Raw genomic sequence first — 24,569 nt, 5'->3', positions numbered from 1 at the left:
CCACGTCTTTTAAGCACATTTACATCATTGCCATGCCAACAAAGTGCACAGTGCTTTTAGTGGCTGGAGTCTGGAGAACATCGCGCGCATTGATTCCAGCAGGTCCTTCAGCATTTGCTCAATGATTTCTTTGTCATTCTTTTTGGCTTCTTGCTTGCCTATAAAGTCGTTGGCATTACTAGCCCTAGCATCCGCTCCTTTATGGAGAGGAGCACTATCCCAAGGTGTCTAGCCTGAGGGTCTAGAGGGCAAAAAGGGCCTCTCCGTGCCTGTGCCACCCAGGGGCAACGAATGCTCTCCCCGTCCTCTCGGTGACCCTGCATTGGCATTGAGGACGGTAACTGCACCTGCTGAAGGCACAGGTAGTCGTGGCACCTGTGCCCCACAGTGCAGTTCCAATGTCGCTGAGTCGGGCTTCTTTCACGAGTGGTAATTGTCTCGGTGAACAGATTGAGCAGCCTCTCTATGTAAAGATTTGTCTTATGACAGTTTTGGGAGAATACCAACTTCTGGTGGCATCTTCAGGCAATCCTTCGATGCTGCTTCGCAAGAGCCAGGACAGTTGTGATTAAACGTATGTATACAGTTGTGATTAAACGTGTACTGACACCTTACGCTAACTATGCCTCTGTGAACTTCCGTCTTGTTGCAGTATACTTTTCCTTACTGTTTTTAAGGTGTGCTCTCAGAAAGTGGCACAGCTGCTTCCTTCTAAAGGGGCCTTGCTGGTTAATCCGCCACACCTTCTTCAGTGCCTCATTCTTTTTTTTTTATACAATGACAGGAAGAAAGACCATGTGCTGTTTTCACACATCCATCTGCCACTGCCTCGCCTTGGTGGCATAGTGTCGCTAGCACCAGCCAATACTCAAACAGTGGGACAAGAATTAAATATGAAGCACACTAGCAAAAAAATCAAGTGTGAACAGCCACTCAAGCGAGTACCACAGTATCTTTATAAACAAAGCCATAAAGCCTCGCGTGCACCCACTAGGGGCCAGTGCAGCATTGCGGTTTTCGGGAAGGTCCATTAGAGATCGTCCTTTTACACACAATAAAATTCATGTTTTCAATATGCCAAATTATTTATACACATTCGAAAGCTTATCCCTGTCCAAAAATTTGGTCAGTGACTGTACACTAATTCAGGAGGTGTGTTATCTGTTTGATAAGGGAGTGCCAGTTGGATCACTACAACAGGTATCTGACATGATTTTTTTGCATCGTGGATCAGCAACCAACTGCCACACAAGATTTTGGTATGCATGCACAATCTACATTCTCACCTGATTTGTATTACAAATTCATAGTACATAGTTGGCGTTATGAACCCTTTAAGCAAATGAACCTATTGCAAAACCTCAGGACACTTCACCAGCAGAACATTCATTGCGGCAGGTTACACTGTACACCACAACCACTTATTACAACTAGTATTTATTAGTGCAACAAAGTGCATGAGTGCAGTAGTCATGGCAGCCCTATGCTTTAGCTCCATGCCAGCCCCTTCCTCAGTCTACAGTCCTCCCACATGCAACCTGTGTGCAACAACACTACCCACTGTATTTGTTACACTAATAAACATGTTTATTGGCTATTATGAGGCTGCTAGACAGCAAGCATTCAACCTCGCTTCATGACTGGCCAACATGAGGTTGGCCCCTGTGATCACCACAACCTGAGATGCACCACAACATGATAGCGAGTCCCGAGTGTTATCATGCTGTTTTGCAGTGCTGCAAATTATGTACGAATAAATTGCTTTGAGAACACAATTACCATTGCGCAGGCAAGTCGACTTGGGATAAAGAGCCTAAAAGCTTTGCAGCGTAACCCACCTACATAAATTTGCAATTTGTATAAATTACTCAATCATTTAAAAAATCTCACTGGCAATTTCCAGACTTTTCCACATCGCTAGACATATTGCTAGACCCTGCGTGAACATAATAATCTTTTTACACTTCAGTTAAGAACTTCAAATAATTTTACTTTTTCCCTAGGCTTTCATTGTTGGTTGGCTTTTTATGATTGTGAATAAAGATTGGGCCTGTCAGTTTCCTTTTTTCTCATTTCTTAACAATGACAGAACCTTTGCTCTTGCTTGGACGTCATTGCGATGACATTCATTAAATAAGTAATTAACAGCACTAAACTTACGCCGCCATGGAGATATGAACAATTAAAGCTAACTTGCAATGTACAAGTATCAAAGAATTCAATGAGACAGCGCTGTGGCATTGTTGTGGCACGTTTAGCATCTCAGATTAACATAGCTAGGTGAAGTCCCGAGTAGCAGTTTTTAACATTTTATTGGTGGCAGAATAAATACCCATAAGAAATCTTTTTTATATCTAAATGTGCAAAACATATTGAAAATATGCATAATCAACAAAAGGAAAAATTATTTTGTGGTATCTTTTTCAGAAGTAGGCGAAAAAGTGTAGGTGGGCTTCACCCCAAGCCACCTCTGGTTTGTTTGAAATTTGTACAGACAACTCTCTTAATATGTGAATCATAGGTGTCCATTTCCTTTCCTTTACAATTACGTGTGTGACACCATGGCAGCCAGTCTGACCGTGCTTTCTTAATAAAAAGCGAGTTGCGTGTCAAACTTCTCTTCCTCGTCTTGTATACCTTCTATAAACGACAACTAACGCTTGCTGCCCATCATTCAATGTTGGCCATAGAGATTTAGTCAGAAATTTCGCATTGAATACCAAAACTCGGCAAGAAAAAATTTTTTTTTTCTGGTGTGATACCTGTAGACAGCACTCATCAAAAAAGAAGGGAGGGGGGGGCGTCAGAGTCTATAATGAAATTCCACGATCAGACCTATAAGAGATTACTTTCTTACTGAGCTGATAGATTTGCACTGCAATGCCATGTCAGCTCCTTCTGGGTAAGACTTAGGCGATCAGCACTGCTCAAACAAGGAAAGTCACTGGTGCCAATGTTTGGCAAATGTCCTTGCCACAATGTTGATAACAAGTTCATAAAGAGACTTCCCTCATTTGACATGTTGATTCCAGTTTCTGGATAGAAATTTATTAATTATGCGATATTGCATTCTTTATTTTATAAACTGAATTTTTAAACTCGCCTATGACACGCAGCACAATTCTACTTCCTGAGCTAGTTTACTCAGGGTGTCTACCAAGTTGACACTTCCAAATTCCCTGAGTTTTCCAGGTCTTACCTGAGTGCCTTTGCAAAATTCCCTGAGTAATGCAGAACTATGTTTTATGTCAAGATGGACTGAAACCATATTGCCTGATCCTGTCACTCTCTAGTAAGCATATAAAAATTTTTTTAAAAGAACGACTTAATCCAATTTGAACACTAAGGAGTAGTGCTTATGTTATTCAAAAAGAGAATAGAAGGGAGGGGTTACTAAAATGCACAGCAAATAAAATATTTTAAAAACATGCAAATCAAGTCAGGCATTCTCAAATACAAATAAAAAGGAAATACATAAGGAAGCAAATATTTTCGAATACGAGCTATTTCTATCAACTGATAGCAAGCTCAGTAGTATGAGGCACGAACTTTGTCACAATTGGGATTCTCTCTCAACAGCTCGTAAGTCAACCTCAACTGTTCTGACATACTCTCAGACCGCGCACGACCCCTCAATTTTCTGTTTCACTGCTTTAAAGAGCTTATATTGGTTTGTATGAAGGACACCTGCATCTTGGCATCAGCAAACACTGCTTTTTGAGCTCAAGCTCCTTCAAAACGGCGGCAGCATGCTTTCTTTCCCCGTTCATTTCTCAATGTGTAAAGTCCTTTGTGTTCTTGTCTTCCTTCCGCCACTCCTTTGCCCTACAGACTATTTGAAGCATCTTCTTGGTCGGTTGCACAGTTCACGTCCGATTTTTCGAACTCCCAAGGGGCCTCAAAAACATCCGAAAAATCGGCCAGTTGGAAAAAATAAATGCATGTCATTTACTGCCCTTAAGGGCTCAAACCGCCACAGGCACATTTGAAAACTCTCTGAAGGCCTGTCGGTACATGTATTAGGCATATCGATGCTCGCACTGTGACAGGAAATAGCAGGTGCATGCGTGTATAATTAAGGAATACATACAGTGTCCCGTGGCAATGGGCCCTTTCCACGCTTGTTATGCTTCACTGCAATACTTTTGCCTATGCTTCACCAAGGAACATTTCTGTACGGAGGCGAAGCTGACTTTTGGGAACCGGCATTATGCAACGCACCATGCTTTCCAAGCTTCCAAGCCAATCGCAAGGACCACAACGGCGGAGTCGGTGCCATTGCTGACAGTGGCGAATTCTTTCATTAAAAAACACAACACCAAACGGCAAGAAGCTTGATAACGAACATCGAAGCAGCTAGGCCTAGCGTTGCCGCAGTGGTGCCTACGGCTCCCAGTGGATCTGCGTGCGAGAGCACCGGTTAGAAGCGGCGAGGTAATCAAAATGGCAGCGGTGGTGGCTTTGATTAATGTCGTTTCGCACCTGCAGTCACAGCAAAACGTCCAGAAAATCAGACAGCAAGGAGTGCTTGCATCCCAAATTTCAGACATTCCGATACATTGACTCTATGGGGTACGTGGTGGTGCTGCAAAGCCGTCCAAATTATTGGGAATCCGGAAAGTCGGTCGTTGACAGTACACTGGAAACTCCTCCAGCCGGCGACAGGACGTCAAAGACGATTCATTACGATTCCTGCCTGTTACTCAAGCCGACATTACCGTGCCTTTCGACCCTTTCAATAAAATTACAGCTAATTTTCCCTGAGAGATGCACAAATTCCCCGAGTTTCCCCGAGTTTTCCAGACTGCTCAAAATACCTGAGAATTCCCGGTTTTCCTGGTTGGCAGACACCCTGTTAATCTAAGAAGCGGACATTATTTTTATGAAAAATCGAAATTAATAGTACACCATAGGTGGTCTGAACTGCAACTAATTAAAAAGCTTGCTAATTCACTTTTAAACTAAAGACTTTATGACACATACTGAAATTTAAGAGTTGTAGCTCGTGACTGAAAGTCACATTCACTTGGAAGGAATTCTGAGGATGAGACTAGTTTCAATGTACCGTATTTACTCGCATAATGAATGCAATTTTTTCCCCGAAAGATATGTGCAAAGTGCGTTCATTATAAAAAGTAAAATTTCGAGGAATTTTTTTATTGGGGCCACCTCTAGAAAAGCCAGTTTCGCCCAAAAAGTGAACCCTCGATTGCGATAGCAAATATGTAGACAGGAACAAGAAAGTAAGGACAGTAGTTTTATCGGCCGTATAAACTTGCAAAGATTTGCTTCACGTAAACTGAGAGGCAAGAACACTGCACTCACAAAGGTATGAGCCACCATCGACTCGGTCCCCGATGCAGATTGCTTTGAAGATAGGGTGTGGATTGCGCTGTTGCTGCCAGAGTAGCCCCCCCCCCTACGTTATGCGCGCGACAGAACACGGCATGTTTCCTTCCCGCTTTCCTCCCTCGTATGCGGGAGATTGAGGCGCGATCATCGGCGCCCCTCGGGCGCGGCTGTGCAATACGCAGTTGCTGCCAAGAGTACAAACCCTGGCCCCTTGCACGTGAGACTGAGCCACAATCACCAGCTTCCCTCGTGTGCTTTCACTAAAACCTGCATCATGAGGCACGCAGTGACGATGAAGATGGCAAAAGTGCACCTTGAGCGTCCATATAATTGCTATCGTAATAAAAGTAGGAGGCGCGGTACGATTCAGCCTCCGGCACGGCGTGAGACACAATCGCACCCGCCGAATGCCATATCAGATGCCGAATCATACCGCGCATCTCCTACTTACGGCAGCAAGTTTAGGGTGCAATCATTAGGCCAGAAAAAGAAAAACAAAAACACCTTTTGATTGGAAAAGTGGGGGCTGCGTTCATTATGCCAGTGCGTTGATTATTCGAGTAAATACAGTATGCATTCCCGAAATTTGGAAATGCGCTGGTGTTCCAGTAATTTTGAGCTTCAATGCATCAAAGACGCATCATTAAAATAAGTGGAACAACACAACATTTTTACCTAAAGTTTGACAGCGTTCATCGCAGAACTGGTGCTAGTTTCGAAATTTGTTTTAAGTGGATGTGCCTTGTGAAACCACTGGCCTCAATTTGTGTATTGCAAATGTGGGCTAAAGTAATTAGTTATAAAGTTGATTGGTTGAACTTTTTTAATTGGTCAATTATGCGTCTGGATTTCCAGTCTAAGTAATGTCTACCTCTTGGAGTAATCCTGCTGAATGAGTAGATTTGTGCTATATGCCACAAGAGATTATTAAAAATTCTGTTAATGCTACTAAAAGAAAACATCCAGTACAGTAATGCAAGAAGTGTGTGTGCAGTTATAGGTATGCAAACCGGGCACGGTACAGATATGCCCTACCCCCTCAGTTGGTGCAGTGTCAGCAGGTGCAGGCAGTGGAGTGCCACGAAGTGTTGCCTTCCGCACAATTTCGTGTGGCGGCTTGTGGATGGGCAAACGAACAAAGGTGAAGTGGTCAACTGTCAGGGGTATCCCACGATTGCTCGCCACTGCAAGTACAAGAAAAAACATCACTTCCCCGCAACCAAATGCACAGTATTCGTGCAATGCTAGCAATTATTACATCAGCATGCATCATTGCATATGAGCAAATACACTACTTCATCCAGGTTAAACATTCAGTAGTGGCAGCACAACAGGACCAAAGTATTTGAGCCCCTGAAGAGCAGGTGATTACCTCAACCACTTGCACTGCTGTGCTTATAATTCTATCTTGATATGATTTCATTGCCTTTTCCTATAAATATCAGCAGCTGCCTCAAATAAATTGCACCTGAAGGAACAGCACTTGAGCTCTCTGTTTACTTGTATTCCTTTGGTTCCACATGCATTGCACTGTCCATTTTACTCGCTAGAATAGCAGTTTGGGCTTGTTGGTTTTCCATCCTGGTGGTAACAGCGCAAAACGTAGACGAGACACCCGGACTGTCCACTTTGAATGACAAATACTTCATTTGCTTATTCTCTTTTTGCATGTGGGGGGGGGGGCATTCTGCTATTTTCATGCAACAATGATGTTGAAAATCAACAATACACAAGATCAATGGTGACCTGGCAGTGTTAGATGTTTTGTAGGTAGAACAGAACATTATCATTTAAAAATATTCACAGAGACAAATTAGTTGCCTGCAAATACATGTGCAGGGTGTCTACCAAGTTGACAGTTCCAAATTCCCTGAGTTTTCCAGGTTTTCCCTGAATGCCTGTGCAAAATTCCCTGGGGAACCCAGAAATTTGTTTTATGCAAAGATAGGCTGACACCATGTCGCCCAATGCTCTCACTCTCTAGCAAGCATGTTAACAGAAACGACTTAATCCAGTTTGAATAGTGAAGAGCAGAATTTATTTTGCTCCGAAAGAAAACAGAAGGCAGGTGTTAGCAAAATGCACAGCGAAAAAATATTTTTGAAAAAAAAAATGGTAAAGCCCGCTGTAGATTGAGTCGAGTATTCTCAAATACAAATAAAAAAGATATGCATGCAAAAGCAAATATTTTCCAATATGAGCCATTTCTGTCAACTTATAGCAAGCTCATTGGTATGAGGCCCGAACTTTCTAACAAGTGAGATTCTCTCAGCAGCTGGAACGTCCACCTCAACTGTCCTGACATCCTCTCAGCCCGCACACAACGCCCGAGTGTTGCGTTTCACTCCTTTCAAGTGTTTATTTGGTTTGGATGATGGTAACCTGCATGTCGGCGTCAGCCATCACTTTGTTTTTTGAGCTCAAGCTCCTTGAAAGAAGCGACGGCATGCTTCCTTTCACGTTCATTCCTCAATGCGTAGGTCCTTTATGTTCTCAGCCTCCTTCTGCTATGCGTTCATCTGACGGACCATTTTTCTTTAAATTTAAATTATGGGGTTTAACGTGCCAAAACCACTTCTTAATTATGAGGCACGCTGTAGTGGAAGACTCCGGAAATTTCGACCACCTAGGGTTCTTTAACGTGCACCTAAACCTAAGTACATGGGTGTTTTCGCATTTCGCCCCCATCGAAATGCGGCTGCAGCGGCCGGGATTCGATCCCGTGACCTCGTGCTCAGCAGCTCCACACCATAGCCACTGAGCAACCACAGCGGGTCACGGGCCATTTGAAGCAACGTCTTGGTCAGCTGTACAGTCAACGTCCGATTTTTCGAACTCCCTAGGGGCCGCGAAAACGTCCTAAAAATCGGGCAGTTCGAAAAAAAAAAAAAAAAAAATTAATGCATGTCTTTTATTGGCCTCATGGGTTGAAATCGCCACACGCACATCCGAAAAAGCTCTGAAGGCCTGCCAGTACACTCATTAGGCATATCGGTGCTCCTACTGTGACAGGAGACAACGGGTGCATGCGTGTATAATTATGGAATACATAATTTGTTCAAGAGAACACACTGGTGGGCTAGTCGGTACTATATTGTTGCGGGAAGAAAGCAGGCCCACGAGTCTAAAATAACGTATATTTACAAATGGTGGATATGGCGTTCAGGCAACTGCCAGACTTCGTCTTCTTCTAGTCCAATTCAACTTCTTCCTTCACTTCACCATATCACCCTCCCGGCGGGGTAGCTCCATCCCGGTGCAAGTTGTACAGCCTCACTCAATGGGGGGACATAGGGCTTGAGCCTGGTGACGTGAACAACATCGCTGGTTACGTTGGGAGACAATGAAGGCTGACCGACTGAGGCGATCTCATATGTCACGTCGGACAGTTGGCGTAAGATCTAGTACGGACCAGAATAACGGGAAAGTAGTTTTTCCGACAAGCCAAAGCGACGTGAAGGCGTCCAGAGAAGGACAAGGGAACTAGGTGAAAAATGGTGGTCTCGGTGCCGATGGTCGTAGCGTCGCTTTTGAGAAGTTTGCGAGACTTTGAGGCGATGATGGGCGGCATCTCGGGCCTGGGCGGCTAAGTCAATAGCATCGCGAGCGTAACCAGTGCTGGGTGATTGTACTGCAGAAGGTAGCAATGTGTCAAAAGGCAAGGTGGGGTCACGGCCATGCAAATGGAAAAATGGTGAAAATCCGGCAGTGTCGTGATGGGACGAGTTGTATGCAAAAGTGATGTATGGTAAAGCGATGTCCCAGCTACGGTGATTGTCAGAAACGTACATGGCGATCATTTCAGTGAGCGCGCAGTTGAGTCGTTTGGTGAGGCCGTTCGTTTGAGGGTGGTACGCGGTAGCAATCTGGTGTTCTGTAGAACAGGAGCGGAGCAGATCATCAAGGACCTTCGATAGAAAGTAGCGGTCGCGATCTGTCAGCAACTAGCGAGGGGCGCCGTGGAGCAGGATGACGTCCTTTAGTAAGAAGTCGGCGACATCTGTAGCGCAGCTGGTTGGCAGCACTTGTGCGATGGCCTATCTCGTGGCATAATCGGTTGCTACAGCAATCCATTTGTTTCCTTTGATGGAAATTGGAAAGGGGCTAAGGAGGTCGAGGCCCACACGGAAGAAGGGCTCTGTAGGGATATCAATTGGTTGAAGCAAACCAGCGGGAGGCATAGCAGGCGTCTTCCGGCGCTGACACAGGTCGCAAGAAGCGACATAACGGCGCACAGAGCGATAAATACCGGGCCAGAAGAAGCGGCGCCGCAGGTGGTCGTAAGAACGAGTGACGCCCAGATGTCTAGCAGTAGGAGCATCGTGAAGTTGCTGGAGCACGATGAGCCGAAGGTGCTTGGGGACGACTAGGAGGAGCTCCGGGCCTTCAGGACGAACGCTGCGACGGTATAAAGTTCCATCGCGCAAAGGGAACATCCGAAGGGACGGGTCATTGGGCGAGGAGCTTAGGCGTTCCATAAGTGTTCGAAGAACAGGATCCTTGCGCTGCTCGTCGCCAATATGGAGGAAGCCGGAGAGGGATAGAACACTGATGTCCGAGTCTGTATCGGTATCGTCCGGTCGATCTACGGGATTGCGGGACAGGCAGTCAGCATATTTATGCAGTGGGCACGCTGGTGCCCACTGATAATCCAATACGGAGAGGCTGTGGCAGCCGAGGCCGAGATGGTTGAAGTAGAAGTGCCCGTTGGCTCGTCCTGCGACATACTGGTGGACAGCTGGCACAATCGGTGACCTGATCGAAGCTCCAGGAGGTTCAGCGGGGAGTCAGAGGACGGAGGACCGTAAAGCACACTCCACCACTTGTGATGCAGCAGTTATCACGACATTTATTACACGTCGGAGATGCGGCGAACCGACCACGCCCAAAGCACGGATCGCACAAGAGCGAGCCCCACAAGCGATGAAGAAGAACACCATATGAACCCCACATGATGATGATCATGTACAGATGAGAATGTATAGCTTATAAATGCCCACATATAATAGAAAATGTATATTCTTGTAGATGCAAGGCCCAACGTGCAAGTCGTCCAGTTGGGCCCTTCAAAGAGGAGAGCCAGCAGACGGCGTGATGATCGGTTACGACGCGGAAGCTCCGACCGAAAAGGTACGGTCGAAATTTCGCGACCGCCCATACGAGCACGAGACATTCTCTCTCAGTAATGGAGTAATTTCGCTCGGGCGAGGAAAGAAGGTGGCTAGCGTAAGGGATGACACAGTCTTGGCCCTGTTGACGATGACCGAGGCCAGCGCCGATGCCATGACCACTCGCGTCAGTTTGTACTTCAGTGGGCGCAGAAGGGTAAACGTGTGAGAGAATCGGGGAAGTTGTAAGCCGCTCAATCAGGGTAAAGAAGGCTTTCTCCTGTAGTGGTCCCCAAGAGAAAGAGGCGTCTTTCTTAAGAAGGTCAGTGAGAGGGTGAGCGATGTCGGCAAAATTTTTCACAAATCGCCGGAAATAAAAGCATAAGCCCAGAAAACTACGGACATCGTTCGTTGAACAAGGTACAGGAAAATTTCGCACGGCGTGAACTTTCTGTGGATCAGGTTGGATTCCGGCGGCGTTTACAAGATGGCCAAGCATGTTAATTTCACGGCGACCGAAATGGCACTTGGAGGAGTTTAGCTGAAGGCCAGCCCTGCGAAACACGGAGGGTATGGCTGTGAGGCGTCGCAGATAGCTCTCAAGGTTCGGCAAAAACACAATCACATTGTCGAGGTGACACAGGCATGTAGACCACTTCAAGCTGCGCAAGAGAGAGTCCATCATGCGCTCGAATGTAGCTGGCTCATTGCATAATCCAAAGGGCATGACTATAAATTGGTACAGACCGTCTGGTGTGACGAAGGCGGTTTTCTCGCGGTCCATCTCATCGATGCTAATGTGCCAATAGCCGGAGCGGAGGTCATTGATGAAAAGTATTGGGAACCGTGAAGGCAGTCAAGAGCGTCATCAATGCAAGGCAGGGGATAAACATCCTTCTTTGTTATCCGGTTGAGGTGACGGTAGTCAATGCAGAAGCGCCACGAGTTGTCTTTTTTCTTTACTAAGACAACCGGTGATGCCCACGGGCTACTGAAAGGTTCAATGATGTCCTTGTCCATCATCCTGTCTACCTCTTTCTGTATGATGGCCCTTTCTGTTGCGGAGACACGATATGGGCGCCTATAAATGGGGCTGGCGTCACCGGTGTTGATGCGATGCGTGACAGCAGATGTCTGGCCAAGTGGATGGTCGTCCAAATCAAAGATGTTCCGATAACATGACAGGAGGTGAGAAGAGCTGTTGTTGGCTCGGAAAGAAGGTCAGGGGCGATCATCTTAGGAACATTGTCCGCAGGCGTCAAGTACGAAGGAGTGGGTGACAAAGGTCCGTTCGTACTGAGGAAGGACTCAGAGGTCAAAAACGAAATCTGAAATTCTTCCAAAGGAGTGATATGCGCTATGGCGATACCGTGTGGCAGCACATGTGACGAAAATCCTAAATTGAGGATGGGCACGAGAACACAGTTTTCGCGGATCCGGATTAAGGTGCTCGGTAGGGCAATATTACGCGACAAAACCACGTCAGTAAGCGGCAACACGACGTACTCGCCATCAGGTACAGGAGGACAGGGCGTCAGGACATTTGTAGCCACCTGTGGAGACAGCCTTGCAAATTGAGCAGAACATAAGCGGTGTAAAGCACAAGTGGTTGCGTCGGCAGGAAGCGGCAGATTCAACCGTACAACACCTGCAGAGCAGTTAATTTGGGCAGAGTGTTTCGAAAGGAAGTCGAGGCCGAGAATTAGGTTGTGTGGACAGTGTTCAAGGACGATAAATAGAACAATGGTATAATGGCCCCCAATGGTCACACGTGCTGTGCACATCCCAAGGACAGGTGACGTACTCCCATCGGCGACTCGCACAGTGCACGGTACAGCGGGTGTCAGAACCTTTTTGAGCCTTCGGCGGAGAGCAGCGCTCATAACTGAAAGCTGCGCTTTTGTATCAACGAGAGATCTAACAGGAACGCCATCAACTTCAATGTCCAGTAGGTTTCCACATGTAGGCAGGGTCAACAGAGGATTTGTGGGCCGGGTCGGAGTTGCAGCTTCACCACCGGGAGCTGCACCGCCCAGTTTCCCGAAGCGAAGCGACCGGTTGCAGAAGGAGACAAAGAGCAGTGAACGAGAGGCGAACGGGACCTACGACCTTGTGGAGACGGGGAGTGGCTGGGTCTTGGTGGAGCACTGTCGGCATTGATGTTCCTAGTCGGTGTATAGGGCGAGAAAGTACGATTGTCTGGTACTTGGTGGTAGTGACTCGGAGACGACCACCGAGGAGGCGACGAAGAGTGGTTGCGGCAATGACGGGCGATGTGTCCAATACCGGAAGAATTAAAACAGATGGGTTTATTATCCACTGTGCGCCATTCAGCTGGGTTGCGACAGAGTGGCGGAAGGCTTTGCGTCTGGGAGCGAGCGGTCGGAGAAGTTTGGTAGGTGTTTGTATGGCGAATCGAGCAGAGAGATGGAATGCCCAAACTTGCTATTTTCTCCCGAACGACCGCTTGTATAAGGGAGATAGCGGGTACGCTTTCCTGACAATCTGAACGAACTGGAGCCGGGGCCATGGCCTCAAGCTCACGGCGAATGATGCGCGTTATTCGTTCCGGTCCTGTGGGCTGAACGAACAGCGGCGGGTCTTCTAAAGAAGATGTCGCGGCAGTATAGGGCAATCGGTCGAAAGTTTGAGCGACGCGGCAGCCCTTCGCTTGTTCGAAGCTCCGGCAGTCCTTTATAATTGCATCCACAGTGGCACAATCCTTACATTTAGGAGATTGAAGGCATCGTCTGCAATACCTTTCAATATATGACCAAACTTGTGTGCCTCGGTCATGTTGTCATCAGCCTTGCGACAGAGGGCCAGCACATCCTGTATGTACACGACATAGGATTCTGTGGACGTCTGAGCGCGGCACGCAAGTTCTTTTTTTGCTGCCAGCTGACAACCGACAGGTCTGCCAAACAGGTCTCGCATTTTTTCTTTGCAGACATCCCAGCTCGTTAGGTCAGCTTCATGTGTGTCATACCATTGCTTCGCAGTTCCCCTCAGATAAAATATCACGTTTGCTAGCATCATTGTAGGATCCCACCTGTTGTGGCACACTCACTCGTACATCGTAAGCCAGTCCTCGACGTCGGCGTTGTCCGTGCCACAAAATGTCCCCGGTTCCCGCGGATGAGTGAGGATGACCGTTGGCACGGACTGCCGAGGTGTTGTTGCTAGTGTCGGTTGATTTTCCATTGTGGCGGCAGGTAGATGATGTCCGCTGCGAAGTTCCGTGGTTGTACCCCGCACCTTCCACCAAAATGTTGTGGGAAGAAAGCAGCCCTACGAGTGTAAAATAACGTATATTTACAAATGGTGGATATGGCGTTCAGGCCACTGCCAGACTTTGTCTTCCTCTAGTTCAATTCAATTTCTTCCTTCACTTCACCGTAACAATATAACTAGTGCTGTGTCTTCGTTTCCTTCTCTTGTCCTTGTGTCTTTTTTTCCATGTTTTCCCACACTTGCTATGCTTCACCGCAATACATTTGCGTATGCTTCACCGCTTGGCACGATTGTGCTAAGGCAAAACTAACAGTCCGAAACTGGCTTTGGGCAACGCATTGTGCTTTCTGAACGTCGAAGCCATGGAATCGTGGTGACCAAAGGTGGAGTCGGTGCCATTGCTCACAGCGGCAATTTTTTCAATGAAAAACACGGCACCCAATGGCAAGAAGCTTAATAGCGAATGCCTACTAAGTTGCGGCGGTGGTGATTGATTAACGATTGATGTTTGATGTTTAATGGCGCAAGGGCCAGGTGTGGCCAAAGAGCGCCATGCTAATGTTAATAAGTTCACAGTGGAATGATGGGTTTTGTGATCTTAATGTGCCATGGCTGTAAAGGAGCCTAAAAGAGTTGATGCAAATTCCATAAAATGTACGAGTAATAAAATTATGGGAATGACTATTGACGTGTACTGTGAACATTAGAATGCATTGAGAAAGAATGATGCAATATATAAAATATGTGAAATGCTAAAATTGTCTAGAGCACTTCTGCCTCCCCAGAGCCCTTGAAAGCCAAGGACCTAGAGGCATATGCTATACAAAGAAAACTATCGTAGAGGTGTCCTCTGGAAAGAGGATGCACTACGGAATTAATGGGCTTGTCACGTGTAGCACAACATCTTTCAATTAAGTGAGGACTGCTTCGGTCTTAAAAAGCGGTTCTACACCAAGAAACATGGCCGGATGCAGAGGGACGTGATGGCTGTATGCAAAAGGAAAATGTTTCCTCCCGTCTCTTTCGGCTTCCCGGCACTCCAGGAAGACGTGAAGGACGAAGAGCCTCTCGCCACATCTACCAAAGGTTGGAGGCTCGTTACCGGTCAGGAGAAAGTTATGAGTGCCGAATGTGTGTCCTATTCTTAGTCTAGTGAACAGGACGTCTGTTTTTCGTGTTTTCGTTGTTGGGTGCCAGAAACCTAACTTAGGCTTAATTATGTGAAGCTTATTACTCGTTTCTGCATCCCACAAGCGTTGCCAGTGGCTTCGCAGTTTGTTTCGGAGGAAAGGCTTCAAGTCTGTGGCAGGGACTGCAGCAGAACGAATACCCTGCGATGCCATTGATTTGGCCATCTCGTCAGCAAGCACATTTCCCTCGATTCCTCTATGGCCAGGAACCCAGCATATTACTACATGTCTATGTGATAAGTAGATGTTGCATAAGTGTGTGTAGAGTTCATTGAAGACAGGATTTGTATGCTTTTGTAAAGAAATGAATGCTTTTACAAGACTTAACGACTCTGTGAATATGATTGCTCTGTCAAGTTTCAGTGTCCTTATATGTTTTACTGCAGAGAGTACTGCATAGGCTTCTGCAGTGAAGATACTTGTTAGGGGGTTCAACACGTCAGATTCAGAAAGAGAGGGACCAACAGGAGCGTAGGATAGGCGAGCATGGGATTTCGACGCGTCTGTGTTAAATTCGTAGCAGGAGTACTTCGATTGAAGCTCATGGAAATGCATAGCAATTTCAAGCTCAGGAGCGTGCTTCGAGACCTCTACAAAGGATATGTCATATTCTATCACCTGCCACTCCCAGGGCGGTAATAGATTAGCTGGAGCGATTAGGCGATGTTCGAGTACCGGGCCATCCATTTCTTCACTAAGTTCTCTTACACGCACTGACAAAGGAAGTCTCATAGAGGGTCTGTTACGGAAAAGTGTTTCACACGTCAAATCGTTTACTGTCATGAAACACGGATGTTCCTTATTAGAGCGCACTTTAAGAAAGTAGGTGAAGCTGATATATGTTCTCTGAAAATGGAGTGACCACTCATCTCACTTGACGTATAGGCTTTCGACAGGGCTTGTTCTAAAGACGCCAGTGGCCAGGCAGATCGGGGTCTAACATTTTTAGCGGGCTCGGGGCGGCAGAGTGATAAACCATGGCGCCATAGTCCAGTCGTGATCGAACTAGGCTCCTGTAAAGATTCAATAAACACTTTCTGTCGCTACCCCATGTTGTGTGGGATAGGTTTTTAAGTAAGTTCATTGTTTTAAGACATTTTGCTTTAAAATATTTTATGTGTGGGATGAATGTAAGCCTGGAGTCAAGTATAACACCTAGGATTTTGTGTTCCTTGTTTACGGGTATTCGTTGCCCATATATTTCAACAGTGGGATCTGCAGCAAACCCTTTTTTCCTGGTGAAAAGAACGCAAGAACTTTTGTTGGGGTTCACTTTGAACCCGTTTTCGTCTGCCCACTTGGAGACTTTGTTCAAGCACTGTTGTACCTGCCTCTTATAGACTGTTTGGTTGCAGGATTTGAAACCTACCTGTATGTTGCCTACGTAGACGGAATAAAAAATAGATGGGGGTAATGTTCTACGAAGTGTGTTCATTTTAACTACAAAGAATGTGCAGCTCAGTATTCCTCCCTGGGTTACCCCAGTTTCCTGTATGAATGCATGCAACAATGCATTACCTATTTTCACCCGGAATGTACGGTTGTGCAGGCAGCTTTTAATAATGTTTAACATAGTGCCGCGAATGCCCAGTGTCGATAGATCACGCAGGATACCATAGCGCCAAGTTGTATCGTACGCCTTTTCCATGTTGAGAAACACAGATAAGAAGGACTGTTTATGCACGAAGGCGTCGCGAATGTTTGCTTCCATGCGCACTAGATAGTCAGTTGTAGATCATCCTACTCTAAAACCACACTGATATGGATCAAGAAATTTATTTAATTCAAGGAAGTGTAAAAGTCGGCGGTTTATCACTTTTTCAAGATGTTTGCATATACAACTTGTGAGGGCAATTGGGCGGTAACTTGTTACTTGTCACGATCCACCCCGGGTCGTGAACAAGGGAGGGCTTGTGGCACCCTCCGATAGACGGACGCTCCGCAGCGTGGTGGTGTTGAACGATGACTGACCGGCGAGCAGCCGTGCTCGTCGGTGTTTATTGTGGTGCGGTGACCAATGTTGCCTGCCGAGCTTTAGCAGGCCACCGAGCTTGGTGGGCGAACCAAGATTATGCCCGAGGGGGCGTCACATACTTGCTACACCCCCTTACCCCCAGTTTGTTTGATAAATGAAAAACAAAACGTCCATGTTCACAATATGAGGCTCTGCCTCCATCCTAGCTGGGCCGACGCTGCCTGCTATCAAGGCGAGTAACGGTTCGGTGGCCTCCGCCGCCGAGTACTCCGCCTGGGCACCGGTGTTGACGGGTCGGGTGTGGCAACGCCGGGTGCTGCCTGAGCCAGCCTCGCTCCATCCGGAGGGTTCATAGTGGTCGGCCTTGCCAGTGGTGCTGGGCTCGACACAGGTCCAACGGGTGCCGCACCACTGGCTACGGTTGCCGCCTCCGAGGTGGGTAGTGTTCTGCTGGGAGCGACTGGTGCTGCCGCTAGTCCTCCTGTGGGCTGGAACTCAGAAGTGGCAGTCGAGGGTGCTGGCCAGGTCCCGAGGCGAGGCCTGACATGGTCGGCATGTCTGTGCCACATGGCCCCGTCTGGCATGCGCACGAGCAGCGATGAGGTGCTGGCAGGAGACACCACCTGTCCCGCAGACCAGGGTGGGCCAGGACGGAAGTTCCTGGCGAAAACTGGAGCTCCCGACTCTGGTGAAGGCCCGGGACGGCATCCTTAGTCAGCAGCCAGCTTCTGCTTCAGCTTCTGCGTCTCTGATTGGGCCTCGCGCAGCTTGCGCTTGCTGCGGGAGACCTCGCTCTTGAGCTGCCTGTTCTCATTGTACAGCACGGAGAACTGGCTCTGCAGGCATTGTACTCGGCCGTGCTCACCACCAGGCTCTCGGGCAGTGACCGCAGCTCTATCCGTAGCCACTCCACCGTCTTCAGGGCCTCCTTGTGGTCAAGCTGAAACTGCTCCAGCTCCAGCAGCCGTGCCGATGCCAGCTCCCGCTGTTCCTCGAGCTGGCTCTGCAGGTCCTCCAAGCGCAGGGAGGCTGCTCCGCCACCACCGCCAGAGCCCCCAAAATCCACATGTAGGCGGGACCAGGGTCTCTGTGGGAACGGCCAGGGGGTGCTTTCCACATTACGCGAGGCTCGCTGATGCTCCTGGCAGATTTGGCAGCTCTGCACCACATGCAGGCTGGCTTCCGGGTACTCTGGCAGACGAATGCCCAGTACATGAATCCAGTTTCGGCACAGCAGAGTCGGCGACGACCCCTTTGTTAAGTAAAGGGGTAGGGTTGCCTCCCTGTCGCCAAAACGAACGCTGACCTGTGCCTGAACCTGGACCTGGGACAGTGGCCCAGAGGAGCTGCGCAGCACCATGCCCGAAGCCTCGATGGACATGCCGGGAAAAGTACGCTTGAACAGCTTCCCGGCCATTAAAGACACGCTGGCCCCCGTGTCCAGCTCCATGGAAATGGGGTGCGCGCAGATTTCTACGGTCAGAATGTATGGTGGCACAGACGACGGTACAAAGCCTGTGTGCCACATGTCGAAAATCGGCGGGTCCTCGGCCGCAACGTGGAGCCTGGTCGAGGAAGAACTTGAGCTTGCTGCCACATGCCTCCGCCGCGTACCCTTGCGACGGCTACCCTGGCCGCGGGCTTGTGTTGTATCTGGGCTTGAATCAGGCTGCTGCTTGCTGTTCGTCCTCCCCCTTCGGCATACACGTGCCAGGTGCCCAGTTTTCCCGCACGTAAAGCATTGTGCTTGAGAGAACTGGCACTGTGAGAGGTAGTGGGCACCACCACAGTGACCGCAGGTACTGCCCTTTGTCGCGAACTTGTTGACCGCCGCTTCCGCTGACGGTGAGCCAGTCGCACGGGAAATCTCGACGACATCCTTGGCGGCAGCTTCCATTGCCAGCGCTGCCTTCACGGCGTCGTCCAGCGACAGGTCGGGATGCTCCAGGAGTCGCGTCTGCATGGCGGGGTTGTTGATTCCGCAGACGAAACGGTTTCGGAGCAGCGAGTCCAGTTGGTCCCCGAAGGCGCAGGCACTCGCTAACCCTCGTAGCGCAGCAACGAATTGCCCGAGGGTCTCTCCTCCTTGGCGGCTCCGGTTGTGAGCCGCCGGAGCCGCCGGCGGCCCCGGCGGCTCCGGCTTCAGCCTCCAGGAGGCTGAAGACGCGGGTCCCGCAGCTGGCCAGGAAAATCTCCCGCTGTTTGGCCTCGGGTGTGTCGTTTGCCCGGAAGAACACGTGGACTTGCTCCTCGTAAATTTGCCAGGCGGACCCATCTCCCTCGAATGACTCGAGCCTTCCGTACAGCGACATGGCGGCAGCAACAGGGGGGCGATGTTTCGCTGCTCGCGGCGGTGTGGGACGCTTCGTAGGTACTCGTCGCCATCCTCGTCGCCAGTGTCACGATCCACCCCAGGTCGTGAACAAGGAAGGGCTTGTGGCACCTGCCGATAGACGGACGCTCCGCAGCGTGGTGGTGCTGAACGATGACTGACCGGCGAGCAGCCGTGCTCGTCGGTGTTTATTGTGGTGGTGACCAATGTTGCCTGCCGAGCTTTAGCAGGCCACTAAGCTTGGCGGGCGAACCAAGATTATGCCCGAGGGGGAGGCACATACTTGCTACATTACTAATGTGGGGTCTTTGCCTTGTTTGAGAATCGGAACGGCCAGGGCTTCTTTCCATGCGGTAGGCAGGTATCCCGCAGCCCATACTGCGTTAAAAAGGGCTAGCAGAGTAATTTGAGTATCACTGCGGAGGTGTTTAATCATGTCGTACATGATCCTGTCCAGTCCAGGTGTGGAGCTCTGACATGAAGTCAGGGAGGCTCTCAACTTGGCGATGTTAAAAGGCGTGTTGAAGGGTTCGTTCTGTCTGCATTTGCGGTCGATAGCCTTGCGTTCTGCCACTTGTTTGTGCTTTAGAAACGCCTTGGAGTAATGGTTAAAACTGAAAACGTATTGGAAGTGTTCGCCAAGGGCGTCAGCTTGGTCTTCCAAGCGGTTTGCTTCACCGTTTACTAGGGGCAACGGATGAAGTTCTTGCCCCTTAAGCCTTTTCAGCCCATCACATACTTTAGATTCTTGAGTATACGAATTTATACCAGAGAAACCTCTGCCAGCTTGCCCTCTTTGCCAGTCGTCGCGTCCTTCTTCCCTGTGATTTAACCTGTTTAAATTCTATAAGATTTTCCGCTGTAGGACTTTCACGTAGTTTGCTCGAAGCTTTATTTTGTCTCTTCCGCGCCTCTCTACAATCGTCATTCCACCAGCGGACCCGTCTTTTGGATAAAGTGCCCTTTGTTTGAGAAATGAACTTTTCAGCGGCGTCCATGATAAAAGTGGTGAAGTATAAAACAGCCTGATCTATAGTAAAATTATCTATAAAATCCTGTGATATGTGGGCAGATTTCCTAAAACGTTCCCAGTCAGCTGAGGCCAGTTTCCAGCGAGGGAAGTGGGGATGCAAGTCATGTTTGTTTACGAAGTTCAGCGTTACTGGGAAGTGATCACTTCCGAATGGGTCTTTAATTACATGGCATTCTAAATCAGGAAAAATGGAAGCGGATCCGATCGCCAGGTCTATTCATGAGTACGAGTTATGGTGCGGATTATAATACATTGGTTCTTTCTTATTAAAGAGACACGCACCGGTGGTTAAAAGAAAGTTTTCAATGAGTCGACCTCTCGCGTCGCATCGCGAGTCTCCCCACATTGTGTTATGAGCGTTAAAATCTCCCACGACTATATAAGGCTCGGGAAACTGGTCAATGAGGTTATAAAAGTGTTTTTTCGAGACGCTGGTTCGGCGGTATATAAATGGAATACACAGTTGCTACTTTATTAAAAAGAATGGCCTGAACTGACACTGCCTCAAGGGGTGTGTTAAGGGCGACGGGTCGGCAAGCTACTGCCTTGTCTGCTATTATTGCTACACCGCCGGAGGCATTAGCCTCCTCACGGTCTTTGCGGAAGATGGTGTAGTTTCGAAGAAAATTTGTATTGGTAGGTTTGAGATGTGTCTCTTGAACACACAGCAGCTTAGGATTGTATTTGTGTATTATTTCTCTAACGTCGTCGAGGTTATGTAGAAGTCCTCGTACATTCCACTGTAGTATTTGTGTTTGCATTTTGATACATGTGTTTGGTGCTCTGTGTTTAAGAAACAGATTAGTTCACGGGCCTTTTGCAGGTGCCGTGACGGGAGTTTTGTCTCTTTTGGAGCGATTGAGAGTGCCTCGCCGCTCCTTAGGCGCTGGTGGCGCCGTCTGGCTCGTGGTTGTGTCCATCGCCTCTTGCGAGGCGCTGAACATGTGCTCTTCCGCCCGCTTTGTTTGGCGTGAAGGCCTCAGCACGTTGGACGAGGCCTTTAAGGGCACCTGCCCGGAGGTAGATGGCCCCATCTGCTGGGTTGGCGTAGCAGCGCTAGCTGCAGCCGCCAGGGGGGTGGATGGCGTCACTGCCACCTCACTGGGTGTGGGTCGGACAGCCGCCGGACTTCGGCAAATGTGTTTTTGGGCAGGTAGGATACTCGCCTGCGTGCCTCCTTGAATGTTATGTTTTCCTTTACTTTGATCGTGATAATTTCTTTCTCCTTTTTCCAGGATGGGCATGACCGCGAGTATGTGGCGTGCTTCCCTTCACAGTTTACGCAATGGAGAGTGTTCTCGCAAGCTTAAGAAGTATGTTCTTGGGCACTGCACTTCGCACAGGTTTGATGGCCTCGACAGCTCTTCGAACTGTGGCTGAAACGGCATTTGAAACATCTGAGCGGATTGGGCACATATGGCCTAACATGGAGCTTGATGTACCCTGCTGATGTACCCACGCAGGAGGGTCCAACCCTCGTGTGCTCGGGTACGTGGTGTCGTAACACACCAAACGCCTGCTGACACAGACGCCCCTGCGGGGGCGGCGGTGGTGGCTACGGCTGCCATCGGATCTGCGTGCGAGAGCGCCGGTTCGAGGCGGTGAGGCAATCAAAACAGCAGCGGTGGTGGCTTTGATTAATGCCGTATCGGACCTTCGGTCACGGCAAAATGTCCGGAAAATCGGACGCCGAAGGGTTCTTACGTACAAAATTTCAGATATGTTTTTAGAGACGTTCTATGGGGTACGTGGTGGTGCCGAGAAGCCGTCCAAATTATCGGGCATCCGCAAAGTCGGCTGTTGACTGCCCACTGGCAACTCCTCCAGCCGATGACACAGCGTCAAAGACAATTCGTTGCGATTCACCTCTCTTACTCAAGCCAGCATTACAGCGACTTTCGTTCCCTTACAATAAAAGTAGAGCTAATTTTCGCTGATAGAAGCACAAATTCCCTGAGTTTTCCCCGAGTATTTCAAGACTACTCAAAATCCCTGAGAATTCCCGGTTTTCCCGGTTGGTAGACACCCTGATGTAGCACGAGTGCACAAGAAAATAACCAAATGACAAGAAAATCAATAATAAAGTTTCTCATTTCAACGCAACACAGGTGGACTTAAAACAAGAGAAAGCTAAGCACGTTGGTAGAAATTCATGCTATAGAAGAGCAAGCGTGAAAAACATGGACAGTATGAAAAAAGCAGGAGTGCAGTTGATGGTTGTAGCATAGCGTCGCCCCCTGCCAGATCTCTGTGTTATCATACATTTATGTTTCGTAGTAGTTTAGCTAGATGGCGCACCCCCTTTCTGTCATGTGACGAGCTGGGACCAATCAGGAGGTGTCATCTGGCGTGTGAAGTCCTTTTTAGTATAAACGGCCGCGAGCCGGCTCAGTCTTCGTTCCGGTTTTCATCAGGAGCAGTTGGCTCCGTGTCATCCTTCTCTGCATCGGCGCTCGCCGCGCGTTCGCTGGGCGTGGGCCCCCACTTGCCTGCCGCTGCCGACACATCTTGTGGTGACAAGGATGGGATTCCCGCTGCGGTTCCGACCGAAGCCCGGGAAACCAACGAGCTTCGTAAGTGAAGCGACCCTTCCGTGTCTGCACGGCATGCAAACGCCGCCGACGCACTTGGCGTCGCGAGGCTTCCGAGCCTATGCCTTCTCGCACCCCTTTGTTCTTCCTTGCCCCATTCCTGCTGTGAGCGCCGGCTTGTTTTCTGCACTGTCTCCTGCACGCTACCGGGCATGGCGTCTTTTATGGCGAACCTTCCCGTTTTTCTGGAATTACCCGGGCCACCATTAATTTCATGGTATCGATGGAAAAAAATTTTTCAGGCCCACCTCGAAGCGGCCGGCGGTGGTGACTGGACGGACGCGCGACGAGCGTCCACGCTCGTCAGCGCTCTCGGGCGTGAGGGACAACGGAAGTACTTTGCAGACGAGGAGCAGGAAGCAGCAAGGCAGTTAACCGGCGCAGCGTCAGCGTCAAGCGAGGCAGCAAGGCAGTCGACCGGCGCAGCGTCAACGTCAAGTGAAGCGGTCCCACCAGCGTCAGAATTCCAGAAACTCTTGCAGCGGCTTGACCGGCTGTTCGCCGCGTCAACAAATGTTCTGGCGGAGAAGCACGAATTCACCAGTCGAAGGCAGTTCAAGGGAGAAGGATTCCTGGAATTCGTGACCGCACTGAAAGAGAAGGCGGTGCAGTGCAACTTCGGCACAACCTACAATGAGCGCGTCCGAGACCGAATATTACATGGCATAGTGAACGTCAGCGTTCGCGAAAAGCTGTTAGCTCATGGCGAAACCCTGTCCCTTGACAAGGAAAGAAATTGGACGCTTTTTAGAAGCCCTGCATCGAGCGAACCGCGCGTTCGACTCCGAAAAAATACAAAGAATCGAGGCAGCTCAACTTGGCGCTCCGTCGACGAGCCAAGATGGCCGACTTCTTCCGGGGAGCCGCCAAGATGGCCGACGTCTTCCGGGAGGCCATGAAAATGGCCGGCTTCTTCCGAGGCGCCGCCAAGATGGCCGACGTCTTCCGGGAGGCCGCCCAGATGAGCGACATCTTCCGCAAGGCTCCTCTGGGACCCGCAATGAAGCACAGGATGCGAAGAGAGACCCTAATGTCGACCGTAGTTCATGCGACCGGTGTGGCAGCACGAAACATATTGCAACGTACAGGAATTGTCCAGCAGGGAACCGGCGGTGCAACGCCTGCCACACGTTGGGCCATTTTGCATCAGTACTGTTCAGCGCGTCTCTTCCGCAGAAACGCTGTCTTCAACTTCCGCAGGACAGCCGTCCGCGTCTGTCTTGACGGTGAGCACTTTGGAAGCCAAAAAGGAATTTACAAGTCCCGGTCGTGGTTAACGGCGTCGCCATGCGGCTGCTCGTGGACACAGGAGCGTCTGTGTCATTGATGACGGCCGAAGATTTTGGAAAGCACTTTGGTCGACAGCACAGACTGTCAAAAACAGCAGTGGACTTGAGGAATTTCTCCAAGCAACGCATCGACATTCAAGACCTTTTCCAAGCCACTGTCCAGTTTCTTCAAAGGTCGTGCTCAGTCACGTTCCACGTAACGTCTACAGGAACGTCACTGTTGGGTCTTGACGCCATCCAGCGCTTGGGGATACAAATCGATGGTACGTCACTGACATGCTGCCTGGCTTCGCTTCCTCCAGTACAGAGCCCCACAGGTGTGCCTCCGGGTTTTGATCACCTCTTCAGTGGCGAGTTGGGACTCGTCAAAAACTTCGTGCACCGAATACATCGGCGGCCAGGTATGGAACCAGTATCTTCAAAGTTGCGCAGACTACCCCTGGCTCTCCGTGACCAGGTGACAAA

General features: G+C 49.2%; 1 protein-coding gene across 5 annotated transcripts in view; it reads right to left on the bottom strand.

Annotated features, from left to right (window-relative positions):
- The window catches only part of LOC126535674 (uncharacterized), a 372,872-nt gene that overhangs the window by 263,001 nt on the left and 85,302 nt on the right, over positions 1-24,569 (bottom strand). For all 5 annotated transcript variants that reach the window (XM_055073269.2, XM_050182479.3, XM_055073268.2 and 2 more), the window contains exon 6: positions 6,388-6,536. In XM_055073269.2, the coding sequence (XP_054929244.1) occupies positions 6,388-6,536 (149 nt within the window). The remainder of the gene's footprint in view (positions 1-6,387; positions 6,537-24,569) is intronic.

This window comes from Dermacentor andersoni, chromosome 7, assembly GCF_023375885.2.
Source record: "Dermacentor andersoni chromosome 7, qqDerAnde1_hic_scaffold, whole genome shotgun sequence".
Classification (NCBI taxonomy): domain Eukaryota; kingdom Metazoa; phylum Arthropoda; class Arachnida; order Ixodida; family Ixodidae; genus Dermacentor; species Dermacentor andersoni.
Note: the sequence above shows the minus strand (reverse complement) of the source record. Positions and strands in the feature narration are given on the sequence as shown.